Consider the following 17196-nt stretch of genomic DNA (forward strand, 5'->3'; position numbering starts at 1 on the left):
TATCTAATGCGCCACCAGCTAGAGGTTGAGACATCTGCCACCTTGCACCTTTCTTCTAATACAGCATTACCCCATTTTTCTTTTTGTGGTTTTAAAATTTGTAAACGTCTGCATGTGATCTTCCCAAGATGAAGAAACAAACAGAATATTGTTGAGATATTGAAGCTATGAAAAGTGCCTCGATCATGGCCCTAGAAGAAATATTAAATATCCATTAAACTCGAACACCAAAAAAAGCTGACTGAGATGGTAACCAATTCCTAATAAGACAAATGGTACAAAAATGTAGGAAGTTTATATGTTGTCTCGGCATCCTGCAAAGTTCCCACCAGGACCACAACGTAAGATTCACAAAGATGTAAAAAAACAAAAACACAAGGACGACAGCAGAACACCTGCAAAAATCCCTTTGAATTCATAAATCTCCATTCATTCATTCAACTAAAAAAAAAGAACAAAATTAAGTTAGTACTAAAGGAAGAATACCATCATAGTCATGGTTACTGCTCCCACAAACTATTCTGCAACGCAATTCTTGGGACAGATAAAAATTTGTATTCTTAACTGTGAAATGCACAACACATGTTTGGAAGAAAAAAAGATTTTGCACACCAACAACAAAACCTCATATTTACCGTAAAGCATGTTGGGGGGAGGGTTCATGCTTTTATCTCAGCCCCTCAAACCCTTGTAAACACTGAAGATATGATAAATAAAATTTAAGAAGAAAATTCTACACAAGTATGTCAGGGCTAGAGTCCATTACTGACAGCTATGTTGTTTATGCAACAAGACAATGACTTGAAAGCAGGCAAAATGGTAGCAAAATCAAAATATTATGGTTTTGAAATGGCCACGCCCAATGCTGACCTAAAGAAAGGAAGGTGTTTGACTAAGACATCCCGGTTAAGTGGAACAGTAGCACTGAAATGCACACTGGAAGTGATTATATTCAGCCGGTCTAATAAAAACTAGTTATAGTCAAATCAAATCAGTTTCATACCTTCTTACGATGCTGTGTTCCTGAAGACACTGGAAACTCCTTGGCCATGCCTGCATCACTGCGGACTGCTGGACGAACTGTTGAGTTCTGATTGGAGAAAAAATTTGAAATGGTTACTTCTTTTTTCGAATATGTTACTTATTACATAACTGCGACTATATCCACCAGAAAAACCCTATGAAGGAGCAGGTGACCCTATTCTCTTACATGCCTCTCTGCAGCTTCTCTCCTCCTGTCCTTGCCCACAGAGAATGTGCCTGCTCCCAGGCCATCAAAAATAAACCAAAAATGAGCAAAGCAAAATTCAAACATAAAGATTCACAAAGCTATGACTTTTCAGCTGGTGGAATAAATTTGTGGTACTGCTACCTTTTGCAGCAATAGTTTTACTGCATGTTTTGCAAATTACCGGATGTTTGACATTGTCCTTGTGAAATCCAAACGACAGCAGTCTCATTCCCTTGCTTTTCTGAAACTCCCGCTGTCACCATATTATTCCCTATTTGGTAGCATATAAACACGCATGCTCAGCGCAGTGTGCCAGCTAGAACATTCTCCAGTTTGGAGGGGGGGGAATTATGATGCATTTGCAGCATGTGGCAGGAAAAAAACGTCATGGTGAATTACATGTAGACAGCTTAACATTGTCAAGCAATTTATACTTGATTTTCTTCATGATACATCGAGTATTTTCGATATATCACCTACCCCTACCCTGGGTCACCCTCGAACCACAGACCCAGACAGAGGTTTGATTCAGTGAAAAGCCTGACTTAGTCTTGTCTACTCTAACAAGAAAACTCGCCAGATTTCTCCAACTTTTTATCTCATTTATTGCACAGTTAAGAAAACAGCCTCAACATGGCATTTAATCTATTATTAGACTAAATTGGCTTCTCTCAAGATGTAAATGAGCCCACCCACAATCGCACTCTGGAAGTTGTTTTGATCTATGAGACAGAAACAGTATTCCCTAAAACCCTCTTTTGTCTGATTATTTCTTAACGGCACTTAAATTTATATAACAGATCTCAAAGTAGTGAAGAATACATTGCAATACAGTAGATGTGTTTCAGCCAGTGATGCGGGATACAAGGATATAATGCATCCACTGATATTTTCTTTAATGCAATGTTCAGACACAAGGCAGAGGAGCTTCCTAAACTTTATTAGGAGTTCAATCAGGAGGGAGCATAGCCATTACTCCTTCGGACTGACACAGGCCAGTTGAGGCAGTCTGACCATCTGACTAGGACACCACATAGTTGAGATATTCTAGCCATGTTGAGATTATATGAGATTATATCTCTCAGCTGGCTTGGGAAGGCCTTAATGTATGTCTCCCAAGCTGAGCTGCAGGAGAGAAGACTGCAGGCAAATCCAGGCCCCACAACAGAAAATATGTAGATGAATCGATTTCTTAACATATTATACTGGGACTGTGGGGTTTTTTTTCACAGAATATACTAAATGTTCACATTACTTCTCATGAAACTGTACATTGTAATACATAATCTTACAGTTAGATCCATAAATGCTTAGATCCAGACAAAATTTTGTTTTTTCCTGGCACTTGGCAAAAAAAATTGAACTAACAGTTATATAATTTACATCAGCTCAAGAACAGAAATGTCAGATTAATTCTTCAAACAACCACCCAAAACATGTGACCAGTTTTGGGATAGCGTTCTTCAGAAAGTTGAAACTAAGATAATCAGTTCACAGTTCACACCAGAACCACAGGAAGAAAACAGTGTGTCAAAGGTTCAGAAACCTGCATGTGATGACAGGGTTATATGTACAGGGATATACTGTCCGCTCACATTCAGTTAAATGAATAAAAATTTGATGGGGTGGTGCTTCATCGTACAGACAGATGATAACCTTCAGCATACTCCGCAAGTAGAATACTCTGCAATGGGCAAGCCAATCATGTGAATTTCGCCTGATGAGAAAATGGATTTTAATGCCTGTAAAGAATTCCTAAAGTATCCAAGATAAATAAACCTCTGAAATTAAAGGATTGTGTAACAAAATGATTGTGAATCCTAAAAGTTTCATGTAATATTTCAGCTGTACCACTGACATTTAAGTTAAGTCTGCATCTAATTGGTATTTCAGCTATTGCATTTCAAATGTGTTGTGGCTGTGGGTGTACAAAGACTTAGCTATGAAAACTGTGTGTTTGTCCAAATATTTCTGGGTCTAACTGCATTTAAGACAGACACGATGTAGCGCATGTGTGCATATTACATTAACACTGAAGCTGATTGCTTTTGGTTCTCGTAGAGCTGATCCTCCAAAAGGTTTCTCATCATCCTCTTCATCTGAAACATGAGGCACTGCCACTGGCAGCTCTTCTGTACTGTCTGCAATCATCTTGCATTTCTGCAAACACACACACACACACACACATATAAAGAGTAAGCTGAGTAACTACGACGTATCGCTCTTGTTTTACCACATTGCAGGTTGAAGATCTCCATGGCTGTTACAAAACACTGCAGAACTGTACTTTAGAACTGCTATGAGATCTGAGTAGGATCCTGTATGTAAGCAGACACAGACCTTTTCCACCTATAGAGGTAGAGCGGCAGTGCTTTAACAAAATGTAATGCACTTGTCCTTTAATGTAAAAAAAAATCCCAGCTGACCCTCTTAGAATCATCTCATATTTTATACAATAACTGTAGGATGTATGTAAATCCATGCTCTAAATCCAAAATCTAATTTGTGTTTGATATTTTTTAAGTATCAGGCTCATCGTCGCTATGTGAGCATGCACAAGGGCCTGGATCACAGAGGATCATGGAATGCTTCAGTGTTTTAACTCATTGCCTGTTCAGCTTGTGACAGTTTTCTTTTGGTATAGGATGGCCTGTCCTTTGCACTAACTTTAGTTGTTTTGACACTTGATACATAGAAAACATGAAACTTACGTCAGTAAATTCTTTAATGCTAATGCTGTTTGCTTGCTTTGCTACTTTCCTTTTCACCTCCTCCAAATTAGCAATGTTGGGTTGGGCAGGGGCAACAGGTGGCTTCTGCATAATGGAAGGCAGTGGAACCAGTGACGACAAAGTGCCAATGTTAGTCAAGGCTGCTGTCACAGTGGCTACAAGTGAGAGGAGACACAGAAAAAGACACAAATCGGTGAATAACAAGCACAACAGCTGACTCAAATAAGATTCGAACATTTCAGCTTTAGTCATGTAATTCTGCTTATAGTTCTTATTTTTTATTGACTCAACAGTAATGAATTTTCTGTGAGATTAGAACCCAGATCAACAAAGTGTTCAAACAGAAGACACTTCACTTGACCTTCATGGTTATATTGCTCCAGAAAACTTACTAATCAGCAGTAGAAATATAAAGAAAACTACTCAAACACAAGAAAAGACATTACAGATTAAGGTTGGGCAATATGTTAAAATTTTCCAACCGACAATCATCAGTCCAGTAAATGACGACAGGTGATATATTCACGCAGGCGACTTTTTGATGGGCAGAGCAATGTAATCGTGCACGCTTAGAATTTATAAGATTTGTTTGAATATTTTACCTTCTTTTCTTGTTTGTTTCAGTATTAATATTTCTACTTTTTGGATTATTCATTCATTTATTTATTTATCCGAGATGAGCCAAAGCACACAAAAAACTTTAAACATTACATTGGATTGCGGGAAGAAACGTTTGGATTTTTAACTTACTTATTGTTTAATTTTGTACTTGTTGTTTGGTTGAGTGTGTGATAAGATAAACACAGTTATAGTGGAAAAAAGAAGCCAGTTTCTCTTTGTTTCCATCCGACCATTGTGGTTTTTTATTTAAATAAAATATTTTTGTTTTTTTCTGAACACAGGCTACTGCATTTCTTTCTTTCTGTTATGAGTTTGAGTAAATGAATCGCTGCTGCATTTGGGCGCTCTCTGAGGAGGGTGCATTTGCTCACAGCTGGAAGAGGGTGCCGTTAACACAGCACTATTATCTTTTCGTTGACTGCTTCTCTTAGCTTCAACCCACATTATTAGCAAACTAACTCATGGGCAAATAAATAATTAAATGGCTCTTGTAAAAATGATTGGTGAAAGGCTCGGCCTATCGCTGATAGTCGATATATTCGTCCAATTGCCCAACCTTATTAGAGATGCAGTTTACTGTTGAAGAAACAAGTCAACTGGATGTCTGTATTTATACATTTTGATAAATTACAGCTTAATTCCAAATAGATAGATTCAAACTAAGTTACCCAGTCTTAAACAATTTCAACAGAAAATGACAATAAAACCCAATCTCAAGGAAATGACCAAATCTGTATCGATGGAGCAGTGATAACAGGAGGAAAAAATCATGCAGGAAAGAGGAAAGTCAAATTCCTACCAGCAGTCATACTGGCCATTGCAGCATTCATAGCCATTGTTGGCAGAGCCAGGGGAAGCACTGAGGATCTCAGGCTAGCAGGGATAGGCATACCAGCTTTGGCACACATGGCAGCAGCATTGGCCTTAGCAATTTCCAACAACTGCTCCTTATCTGACAAACAAAAAAATAAACATCTTACATTTTTTAGACATAATACATAATATGATTTTTCTAACAGCTACATATAGTTTTATTTTCCTTTTTTTAAAATAGAAATCTGAGCATGTGATTTTAGCGGTAAAGAAGATAAGAAAATTGTAATCTCAACAAGTAAACCATCACAACAAAATGAATAAATGGGAATTAGTGTGATGATCACAATAGTCAGAAGCAACATATAACCATCATCTTTCAGTAGTAATGGACTCACAGACTCAAAGTGCTTTATACTACTTGCCTAATTCATCCATTCAGACAAGCACTTTTTCTATGTAAGCTGTTTCAGTCCAACATTCATACTAACTTGGAGTTAACAGCCAACCCATAATATACAGGATTCCAAATATATTTACTGGTACTGACTCATGATAGAGAGTACAACATTAATTTGAATCCTCTGTTGTTCTCACAGTATTTAAACTTAAGCTTTATCATGGGGGGGAAGCATCAAGTTGACAAGGAAAGCTGAGCAACTAAAAAATGAAGTAAACACTTCATGCAAGAGGTTTTTTCTAGTAAAAACACCTGGCATGACAATTTATAAAATCAGGTGCTATTTTTTTTTTTACAGTTACTTTATGACAGCAGCACCCTCTTTGTTATATACAATAGCACCAAAATACAAGTAACAAAAAGGAAAAATGGCACGTATTACATTCACACGAGTGACTTCATAATATCTGACCCAGTTCACTGATACGGTGAGGGCTGTTGCTCAAGCTGCCGTGTTTCCGTGAGGGCGATCTGTTTTTGCGTAGGATCAGCACAGGGGAATGACTCGGCTCACGTTTCCAACGGTCTCTCTGGCTGTATGCAACCCTCCGCCGACTTTGTGACACTGACCGTGAGCGTGACCGCCGTGGCCTGCGGCCCCTTGACCTACAAAAACAACATGCAGTCTCATTTAACTTTCAATGTGATAAATATTTTGGGTACCCTCCTCCATGATTCTGTTTCATGGACTGAAAAACTATTCAATTCAATTCAATTCAATTTTATTTATATAGCGCCAAATCACAACAAAAGTCGCCTCAAGGCGCTTTATATTGTACAGTAGATAGCACAATAATAAATACAGAGAAAACCCAACAATCATATGACCCCCTATGAGCAAGCACTTTGGCAACAGTGGGAAGGAAAACTCCCTTTAACAGGAAGAAACCTCCGGCAGAACCAGGCTCAGGGAGGGGCGGCCATCTGCTGCGACCGGTTGGGGTGAAAGAAGGAAAACAGGATAAAGACATGCTGTGGAAGAGAGACAGAGATTAATAACAGATATGATTCGATGCAGAGAGGTCTATTAGCACATAGTGAGTGAGAAAGGTGACTGGAAGGAAAAACTCAATGCATCATGGGAATCCCCGGCAGCCTCGTCTATTGCAGCATAACTAAGGGAGGATTCAGGGTCACCTGGTCCAGCCCTAACTATATGCTTTAGCAAAAGGAAAGTTTTAAGCCTAATCTTGAAAGTAGAGATAGTGTCTGTCTCCCGAATCCAAACTGGAAGTTGGTTCCACAGAAGAGGGGCCTGAAAACTGAAGGCTCTGCCTCCCATTCTACTTTTAAATACTCTAGGAACAACAAGTAAGCCTGCAGAGCAAGAGCGAAGTGCTCTAATAGGGTGATATGGTACTACAAGGTCATTAAGATAAGATGGGGCCTGATTATTTAAGACCTTGTATGTGAGGAGCAGGATTTTGAATTCAATTCTGGATTTAACAGGAAGCCAATGAAGGAAGCCAAAACAGGAGAAATATGCTCTCTCTTTCTAGTCCCTGTCAGGACTCTTGCTGCAGCATTTTGGATTAGCTGAAGGCTTTTCAGCGAGTTTTAGGACATCCTGATAATAAAGAATTACAGTAGTCCAGCCTGGAAGTAATAAATGCATGAACTAGTTTTTCAGCATCACTCTGAGACAGGATATTTCTAATTTTAGAGATGTTGCGCAAATGGAAGAAAGCAGTCTTACATATTTGTTTAATATGTGCGTTGAAGGACATGTCCTGGTCAAAAATGACTCAAGGTTCCTCACAGCATTACTGGAGGCCAAGGTAATGCCATCCAGAGTAAGAATCTGCTTAGATACCATATTTCTAAGATTTTCAGGGCCGAGTACAATAACCTCAGTTTGATCTGAATTAAGAAGCAGAAAGTTAGCGGCCATCCAGGTCTTTATGTCTTTAAGACATTCCTGCAGTTTAACTAATTGGTGTGTGTTACCTGGCTTCATGGACAGATAGAGCTGCGTGTCATCTGCATAGCAGTGAAAATTTATGCTATGTCTTCTAATGATGCTGCCTAAGGGAAGCATGTATAATGTAAACAGAATTGGTCCTAGCACTGAACCCTGTGGAACTCCATAATTGACCTTAGTGTGTGAAGAGGACTCTCCATTTACATGTACAAATTGAAGTCTATTAGATAGATATGATACAAACCACTGCAGTGCAGTACCTGTAATACCTACAGCATGTTCTAATCGCTCTAATAGGATATTATGATCAACAGTATCAAACGCAGCACTGAGGTCTAGCAGGACAAGCACAGAGATGAGTCCACTGTCAGAGGCCATAAGAAGATCATTTGTAACCTTCACTAAAGCTGTTTCTGTGCTGTGATGAGCTCTGAAACCTGACTGAAACTCTTCAAATAAGCCATTCCTCTGCAGATGATCTGTTAGCTGTTTGACAACTACTCTTTCAAGGATGTTTGATATGAAAGGAAGGTTGGAGATTGGCCTATAATTAGCTAAGACAGCTGGGTCTAGAGATGGCTTTTTAAGTAAAGGTTTAACTACAGCCAGCTTGAAGGCCTGTGGTACATAGCCGATTATTAGAGATAGGTTGATCATATTTAAGATTGAAGCATTAATTAATGGCAGGACTTCTTTGAGCAGTTTTGTAGGAATGGGGTCTAAAAGACACGTTGATGGTTTGGAGGAATTAATTATTGAAGTTAACTCAGAAAGATCAATTGGAGAAAAAGAGTCTAACTTAACATTGATGGTACTAAAAGTAGCTGTAGATAATGTTACATCTGTGGGATGATTATTGGTAATTTTTTCTCTAATGATAAAAATTTTATTTGTGAAGAAGTTCATGAAGTCATTACTAGTTAACGTTAAAGGGATTGTTAGCTCAGTAGAGCTCTGACTGTTTGTCAGCCTGGCTACAGTGCTGAAGAGAAACCTGGGGTTGTTCTTATTTTCTTCAATCAGTGACGAATAGTAAGATGTTTTGGCTTTGCGGAGGGCTTTCTTATAAAGCAGCAAACTATTTCTCCAGGCTAAATGATGATCCTCTAAATTTGTGACACGCCATTTCCTCTCCAGCTTACGAGTCATCTGCTTTAGGCTACGTGTTTGAGAATTATACCACGGAGTCAGGGACTTTGGATTTGAGGCCTTAGTTTTCACAGGAGCTACAGTAGATGTGATGAAGACAATGTGGTGATTGCAAAATGGCCAGGAATGTTTCCACTAGTTTCATCAGAACACTGTTGCCAACACATAATCAGGCAAACTGCATTTGCAACTGTGGGGAAGGAAGTTGTCACCTCTAAATGTGAGGCCCTGGTACTGTGGAACAGGATGACTTTGACGCCATCTTTGCATGCACTGCTACAGTTTCACGGTCCTGCAGGTACCTCTCTGCACTCGGAGAGAAATCATGCTCACGTGAATAAACTTACTTTTGACTGTCGGGAGGCAGAGCCCAAAGGAGGATGAGCTCCTAACGTGATTGGCCACTTTGATGGACACTTCAGGTTACTGCGTTAAACTGAGTTACACTGTGCCAGTGGCAGAAATGCTGTTCTAAAGCGCATTTGCTTGCAATTTGAAAGATCAAGTTTAGTGAATTAATTATCAACAGCTATTGTTTACTGAGTAGTGGAAATACAGACACTGTCACTGGATTACTTTAATGCTGAAGAAATATTTGAAACCAGAGAAATCTAAGGCAATTTCTGAAGCCTCTGCACTGCTGTCCCATTAATCTGTGGTACAGAATAACATAGCTTCTATGATTTAGAAAAAAATCATCATAATGAGAAGGACGCATCATTCCTAAGAAAAAGATCAAAGTTTTTCTAAGTCAATTGAGTAAACTTAATTTTATAAAATGTGAACAGGTATAAAATGTTTTATGTTTTTGCCAGTGTGTGGCTTCACTCAGTGAAACAGCTTTACACATCTGGCTCACAGCTCCACTGTAACAGGTTCTCTGAACAGACAGTTCCAAAAAGTTGATTCTGTTCATCTGGATGTTTTCAGTGGGAGAAATGTTTCATCACTCATCCAAGTGACTTCTTCAGTCTCAGCTGACTGCAGGTTTCCCCAGTGTTAAGATACACTACGACATAACGACTGAAACTAGCACCAATGGTGAACAATGGGATATGGGGTCAGTTTCTTCAAATCAAACTTTTGCACTCAATTCTAGTTTTTTAAAGTTGTTAAAGATGCCTGGAAAAAGAAGTGTTCAAAGAAACGATTAAAAGCCCAAAATTACTATGACATTCATTTCTGCTATGATGGGTCTATATAAACTTTATATAGTGCTTTTCTGTTCACTCAAACCACCAGACATACATATATGCCTTATCTACACACAAATACACACACTCAATTTCACAAATGTATTTTTGTGTCTATTTTAGACATTTTAGCACTAAAAGCTTTGTCCTCTTTTCACTACTGAGTGAAATTAATGCTTTACTTAACCAAACAACAATTTTCTTTCAATGTTTCAATTCTTTGTGCAAGAGCAGTGATAAATTGTAAGCAATGGACAAATACTACTGCTAACAAATAAACAAAATCTAGCAGTATGCAGACTGGACACGGATTAGACAGCCGACATGGATACCTATGAACATGTACCAGTAACAGATGGTAATGGTATATGACAAACCTTCAAGCCGCAGATGAATAGGTTTATAGGACTGAGTGTATGTAAACCTCTGACAACAACTGTAGGTACAAATGCCTGGAATGCATATATAACTAGCTAGGACCACATCCTCTTTTAGGTTTGACAGCATTTCCCGTAGATAACAGCAGATGGCGTGAGTATGCACTAAGGCTGCGGTTTGGGGCGAGGCCTCAGAAGGGACTGGCGGCGGCTCCCAAGCCAAGCAGACTCCTGTGTACTAATGAGAGGTGAATGAATAAAGGGAGGGAGGGTGCATGGGGCTTTTGGTGTATGGAGGTCATATATAGAACAGAACCGGAAGGCGTGTATGAGGTGTGATCATGCTTCTGAAATTCAGATAAATTATCTCCAATTAAGTAAGCCAGTGTAAACACACTCCACTCCCTGACCTACCTTGAGCGTGATCTCTTCCTAAGTGAAGGGCTTGTGGATCTAGATTCTCTCTTGTAGCCTCTACGTGGTGACTTGGATTTTTTCTGCTTCTTTGATGACTTCTCCTCTTTTTTCTTCTGTGGTGATTTTTTTCTTTTCTTTCCAGCAGATTTCACATTTGCAGGAAAGGACTTTTCTGATGCCTTGCACTGAAGGAAGCCAGGCTCAGTGGTCAGGTAATGTTTAGCAGATATGGACTGGCTTGGCATGGACTTGGATGCGCTAGAAGCTGAAATTTTTTGAAAATCACATGACAAAGACAACAGCTTGAAAAAACCCCAAATACTCTAAATTAAAAGTCACACCTATTAATAACACAAAGCACTGATTGAACATTACAAAGTATTTATTTTAGTGTTACAAATTAAATGTAACCCACAAAGATTTAAACTGATGGTGGACTGTGGACTGTCAGTCCTATTTGTGTCTGTAAGATTAGAGAGGAAACAACATTTTTCAAGTCATCTCTATTATCACATCAACCAGATTTATAGTATGTATGTGTGGCGAGTTGAGGTTAATGGCTCGGCTGCAGGGGAGGAGTGAAGCAGCAGGTTCAAGGTGTGGTGTCAGGGGAGGCTGGTCTTCGCAGCTGGCGAGCATCATCAATCATGCCTTCCCTATTTCAGGAGCGCCTGGGGCCAGAGAAGGGGGATACCTGATCAGATCTGCTGAAGGTGGAGGAGCTGGCAGCGGAAATCGCAGAGAACAGAGAGCAGAGCACTATAAAGTGCAACACATAAAATAAAAGTTTGCACAAGAATCTGGGTGGTGTCAGGTCCTTTATGCCTACAAGTGGTGGAATAAAGGTAGTCCCAACCCCCGCAGCCAGTGGAGGCACTGGTGAAGATGGGGTCTGAGCTGGTGGCGATACACCAGGAGCAGGTGGCGGTAGGGCTGGGCCATATCATACCGTTCGCAGTAATAGCGGTATAATGTTGGGCAACGATGAGAAATGAAATATCGCGATAGAATATGTGTAAAACGCGCATGCGCAGTGCCTTTGTTTTCATACGCACATGGTGGAAAAAGCATCGTGGCGACGGAGAATGAGAAGGGCGAAAGCGGATCGTTGAATGAAACAGATGAACCAGAACTGGTTTGTAAAAATGGCGCAACTTCAGTGGTGTCGAACTGGTTTGGCTTTTGTCCGTCAGAAACACAACAAAGCACATTTTTTGGTAGAGCATGCAAGCGGGCCGTCGTTATTACCGAACTGATTTTATGTGCTACACGGCGCTCAAAAATCTGTCAAATGTTTTAGTCCGACTTTGCTAAGCTACGAAGCCGCACCGCTCGTTGGATTGTCGGAGCATCATGGCTACCGTAGTCAGGAGCCTCGCGGAGTGATACGTACTGTGCTTCAACATAATATTACCGTATTGTGTGTGTATAACCTCTTTTTACGTTTTGTGGATATTATACATGGTTATGCTCAGGATATGTCGGCCAGTTTCCACCAGAAATGCCTTTTGGTTAAACTGTCAGTGAGGAATTTGCATTTGCACTGTTACATTTTTATATAGCTTTAATGCACATAAAAAACAGCTGCTTGTTTAAGTGAAAATACGTTGATGGGTTTTTTGCACTAATAAAGTTGCGGAGTTGTAAAGTATTTTTTCTCGCATCAATTATATCGTCAGTTATATCGTGATAAATATTTTTGGCCATATTGCCCTGCCATAAGTGGCGTGCACCAGAAGCAGCTGAAGGAGCTGCAGGCACAGATCGAGCGGCAAACGGAGGTTTTGGAAAACCTTGTGGCTCCTCGCCAGCACCGCCACATTGGATTTGGGGGAGGACAACCTCCAAGCTTTCTTGGAGGTGTTCCAGGCGATGGCCGGCAGAGGAGTTGGCTCCTTAGCTGCTACCGTTGCTCTTAGGGGAAGCCCAAGTGGTAGCACTGAGTCTCCCCGTGAGGCATCCTGGACCAGCTAGGGCTTTCCTCCGAGGACCATCTGCACCACTTTCCAGGAGGGTCGGATAAGGCCGGAGGTCCACGTATGTCAGGCAGCTGCAAGACACAGGGATGGCGAAGTGGGTCTGTTGCCACCAGCCGGCGAGCCTTGAGGCTGCAGTAAGGCTGACTTAGGACCACCTGGCAGCGTGGCCGGAATGCAGGAGTAGCTGTGTCCAGCAGCGGCTAACCGACTGGTCCCAGCCGTGTGAACAAGGGTCCAGGTGATGCAACCATCAGCCCAGCCTGCGGTTGCAGAGCAGCGGCCATTTCCATTAACCCATTAATTTTGGGAACAGATTGGCCTGGGTTCAGTAAGTTAATGAGACAGTTGGTAGGGGATGCGTTCGAGGCCGATAGTGACATGCAGGGTGGCAGGGCATCATTTGATTAGGGACAGACTGTATCGAGTGAGTCATTACAACCCAATAGGCAATCACATATTACAAAATATTACAAAACTAGGGATTGAATAATGGCCTGATTTTATTGGCCAGGCATCCGGGCAGATGTATGCCAATGGTGCGTGTCTTGCCGGGAGTGTCGCTGGTCAACCGGCCGGCCATTCCAATAGCACCTTTGCGCCCATTACCAGTAATGGACGTCTTGTTTGAGCACACTGGCATGGACCTCATCGGGCCATTTCACTGGACTGCACGTGGATATCCCTTTTTATTCGTTCTGATGGATTATGCAACACGATTTCCCACACAAATCTGATCAGAGCTCCTCCAGCTGGAGGAAGTGGCAGCAGAAATGGCAGAGAATAGAGAGCAGAGAGCAGAGTACTGCAAAGTGCAAAAGTGCAACACATAAAATAAAAGTCTGCACAAGTCATACGGGTCCTTTCTGTCTACAGTATATTAGGATGTACATGAATCATGCATCTTTTTGTTAATGATATACCCATTTCATACTTGGTAAACAGTGCATGGACTAGTTCTTACATGTCAGTTTTCTACTAGCCCTTAAAGTACTTTATACAACGTGCCTCATTCCACCATTCGCACGAGCACTAAGTGCCTTCTATTACACACTCCAATAAACTCATCAGAGAAAATGTTGGGTTCAGTGTCTTGGCCAAGGGTATGTAAGTGTGAAGACTAGAGACTCGAGCACTGAGTGATTGAACCACCAACCTTTCAATTAATACATGACCTGCTGTAACACAGCAGGTCATCTATCACATGACCCTGCTGTTACAGCCGCCCCAAATTTGTGTTAATAGCTTTTGTGTAAGATTTACAGTAGTACTCCTCTATGTCTTCCTGGATACATGGTATTTATACTGTTTGAACAGTGATTTCCTCAAACTTGAAATTAAAGAATGGAATATTCTGAGATCCTGGATATCTGATTCCCATGAACTATGAGCCACAATCATCAAAACACATTACAACTTCAGGATCTGCTCAGTCATGGAAACAAATGCCATAAATCCACCGTCCATTTCATACAGATCTTACCTAGTTTTTCTGTTTCCTCTCTTTGTATGTCTTCTGGCTTTTCACTGTGGTTAGAGGTCTGCCGTTTTATTACTCTTGACTCAGTCAGCTCTTCTGCTTCTATATTACCTTCAGTGTTGCTGAGGTTACCCTGAGGTGGCTTGGGCCAGTTTGGAGGCCATTGGTGGGAATGAAAGGATTCATCTTCTACATCTTTCTTCTCTGAGGAGCTACAAGGAAAAACAGAAATCACATAATAGCAGGATGAAGTAATATCACAGTGAAACATATTTATCAACAGTGCTGTCATTAAGCATATGCCAGAGTGTTTCACTACAGTTAGTTGCAAAATCTTCCTCCATTTCTTTCACGTACATTTCCAGCCTGTTGTTCCCCCCTCGCAATTTTTTTAGACATGTTGCTACCACCAAATTCAAAATGAGCCAAATAAAAACAGAATAAAAACTTTTTAAAAATAAAAACGGAATTGTCTTAGTTTAAACATTTAATATGTTTTCTGTTTTCAAGTGTGAATAAAATGGGTTTATGAGATTTGCAAATCACCACATTCTGTTTTTATTTATATTTTACACAGCAGCTCAACTTCTTTGGAGTTGAGGTTAACTTTTGAATTTAATCTAAAAGCCATAACCAAAACACGACCTGACCTAAAAGCCTAGTAATTTTACTAAGGACTCAATATTGCCATTATTTTACAAACATTTATTTTACATAAACTGGGAGATATTGTGTATAGTATAGTCTCTTTAATTTTTAAATAGGCAGGTGGAGTCGGTCAACCATTGATCGGAGGACAGCTGAACATAAGAAAGTTGGTAGTAGTTCCTAGGTTTTCCAGTTAGCATGTCAAAGTATTGTTGGTTAAGTGCATAAATCCCCAAATCATGAATGTGGAATGTCAGGTAAAGTCTACGGAGTGGTAGAATAAATACTAAATAAATGTGGTACATTTACTGTTGGCAGCCCTCTTGGCAAATTAGGATCATCAGCCCACAGATTTGAAGGGAAAACAGTTTGTATAACAAAATAAAGAGAGGAAGAGCCGTTAACATTTCTTTCAAAGTTTGCTTCCTACCTGGAGCGTGTCCTGTGGCCTCGTGTATTGGATGGGGAGCAAGTCCTAGACCTTTGACGGTAGTGTCTAGTCCTAGAGTCAGAGTTCTTCACTGAGCAGGAATGTGACTGGGAGTAGGAATGTGAAGGTGAATGGCATCCCTGTCTGTCACGTCTTTCCTCGTCTTCTATTCCTTTATTGGAGTTTTCCTGTTAGAGAGCAATAAAAAATAAATCTTATTTTCACTATTCTTTCATGAGTGGCATTTTTATACATAATTAGCTGAAGTTAGAATGGACTGGTAATTATATAGCACTTTCAACAAACAACTATTTGACCACACAAAGTGCTTTCTTATAACAAGCTTCATTAAACTCTACACACACTTTCATACAAGCACTTTTAAGCATTCACACAATCACACGGACGCAACGGGGGCGACTCAGGTTTCACTGTGACATGCATATCCTGCTTTTTCCACCTGAGCCAAAGCTGCCCCAGTTATATCAATATGTAATCTGTTTACATATTTATTTGACCCATCTCCCGTTTTCAGTGTGACTGTTATACACTTCCACCCCTCAGAGTTTCAATCTCAGCCCATTCACTTGTGCATTTGCAGAGAAAGCTGGATGTGTATAAAATGGAGAGTCTTCAACTTGATTCTCATTTTGTGGAAGTGGGCGAAATTGAAGGAAGGAAAAACTGACAAAAAGGGCAGGTTATAAGCAACAATTATGTTTTTATAAGCAAAACCCTTTTGACCACAGTCGAGAAGTAGAGGCCATTCTCGCTCAGAGTTCTTCCACAGATGCCTCGAGACAATACACCAGAATTCTGCAGTCACAGTCTCACTCTGGAGGACAAATTGATGGTTGTGCTTCTCATCTTCTCATCTCTCCCCATTATTATTATCTCATAATCAAACAGTTGGTGTTCGCTCTGTGCAAAGGTTCAAAGTCAGTGGTAAAATAGCCGAATTGACCAAATGGCCCAAACTTGAATTTGAAAATTGAAGAATTTTTCATTAAGCCTTATGTATTGGATCTAGTGGTAACAGGCAGAAATATATTACTGTATTATTACTATTAACAAGCACAAAAATATCATCACACAGACTTATAATCAACATACTTAAGATTTACAATGAAAAAGATAAAAGCTCGCATGCAGGGGCTAAATTGGGCCCAATGTACCCTGTCTCAGACACTGGCCAAACAAATGCAGGATATTCGCTCCTCCCAAGATAATTAGTCCAACTAAACAGTCCAACGGTGAGAGGACTTTGCAAGAACAGAGACTAACAAGCTACAGTCGCACAGTCAGAAGGACAGTAGTACATAAATGTAACGTGTATTCTACTTGATATAGTTACTTGTGAACACTACAAACAAATAAAATATGAGAAAGGTATTCTCTCCTACTCTTAGTAAAAGCAAAGGGATACATCTGTATTAGTAACTAAAGCTGATTTATGTATTGGGAACATAATAACAGTACTTTGTTTTCACCTGTTTTGGGATTATATCAGGCAGCTCCTCCTGTCGTTTTAGTTTAGTATGCTTTAACACAAAAGCAGAGTCAGTATCTGATGAATTTTCATCGTCTTTCCTCCTTTTCTTCTTCTTCCTCTTTCCAATTAAGTGCTTCTTACGGCATCTGGACTTACTCTCATGATCCCCACCTGGAAAACAGTTCACCAGCTCTGGGCTACAACAGCATATTTTTGCAGCAAAAAATATTGTATGTGACATATACAGGAGTGACAA

General features: G+C 40.2%; 1 protein-coding gene across 2 annotated transcripts in view; it reads right to left on the reverse strand.

Annotated features, from left to right (window-relative positions):
• Positions 1-17196, reverse strand: part of LOC116335393 (protein SON) — a 34911-nt gene that overhangs the window by 14961 nt on the left and 2754 nt on the right. For both annotated transcript variants that reach the window (XM_031759073.2, XM_039606936.1), the window contains exons 4-12: positions 16939-17111; positions 15449-15636; positions 14374-14582; positions 10912-11179; positions 6270-6463; positions 5384-5536; positions 3943-4118; positions 3257-3391; positions 1004-1090 (exon numbers count right to left, since the gene is read on the reverse strand). In XM_031759073.2, coding sequence (XP_031614933.1) covers positions 1004-1090; positions 3257-3391; positions 3943-4118; positions 5384-5536; positions 6270-6463; positions 10912-11179; positions 14374-14582; positions 15449-15636; positions 16939-17111 — 1583 coding nt within the window. The remainder of the gene's footprint in view (positions 1-1003; positions 1091-3256; positions 3392-3942; positions 4119-5383; positions 5537-6269; positions 6464-10911; positions 11180-14373; positions 14583-15448; positions 15637-16938; positions 17112-17196) is intronic.

The sequence above is a fragment of the Oreochromis aureus genome, linkage group 23 (assembly GCF_013358895.1).
Source record: "Oreochromis aureus strain Israel breed Guangdong linkage group 23, ZZ_aureus, whole genome shotgun sequence".
Taxonomy (NCBI): Eukaryota; Metazoa; Chordata; class Actinopteri; order Cichliformes; family Cichlidae; genus Oreochromis; species Oreochromis aureus.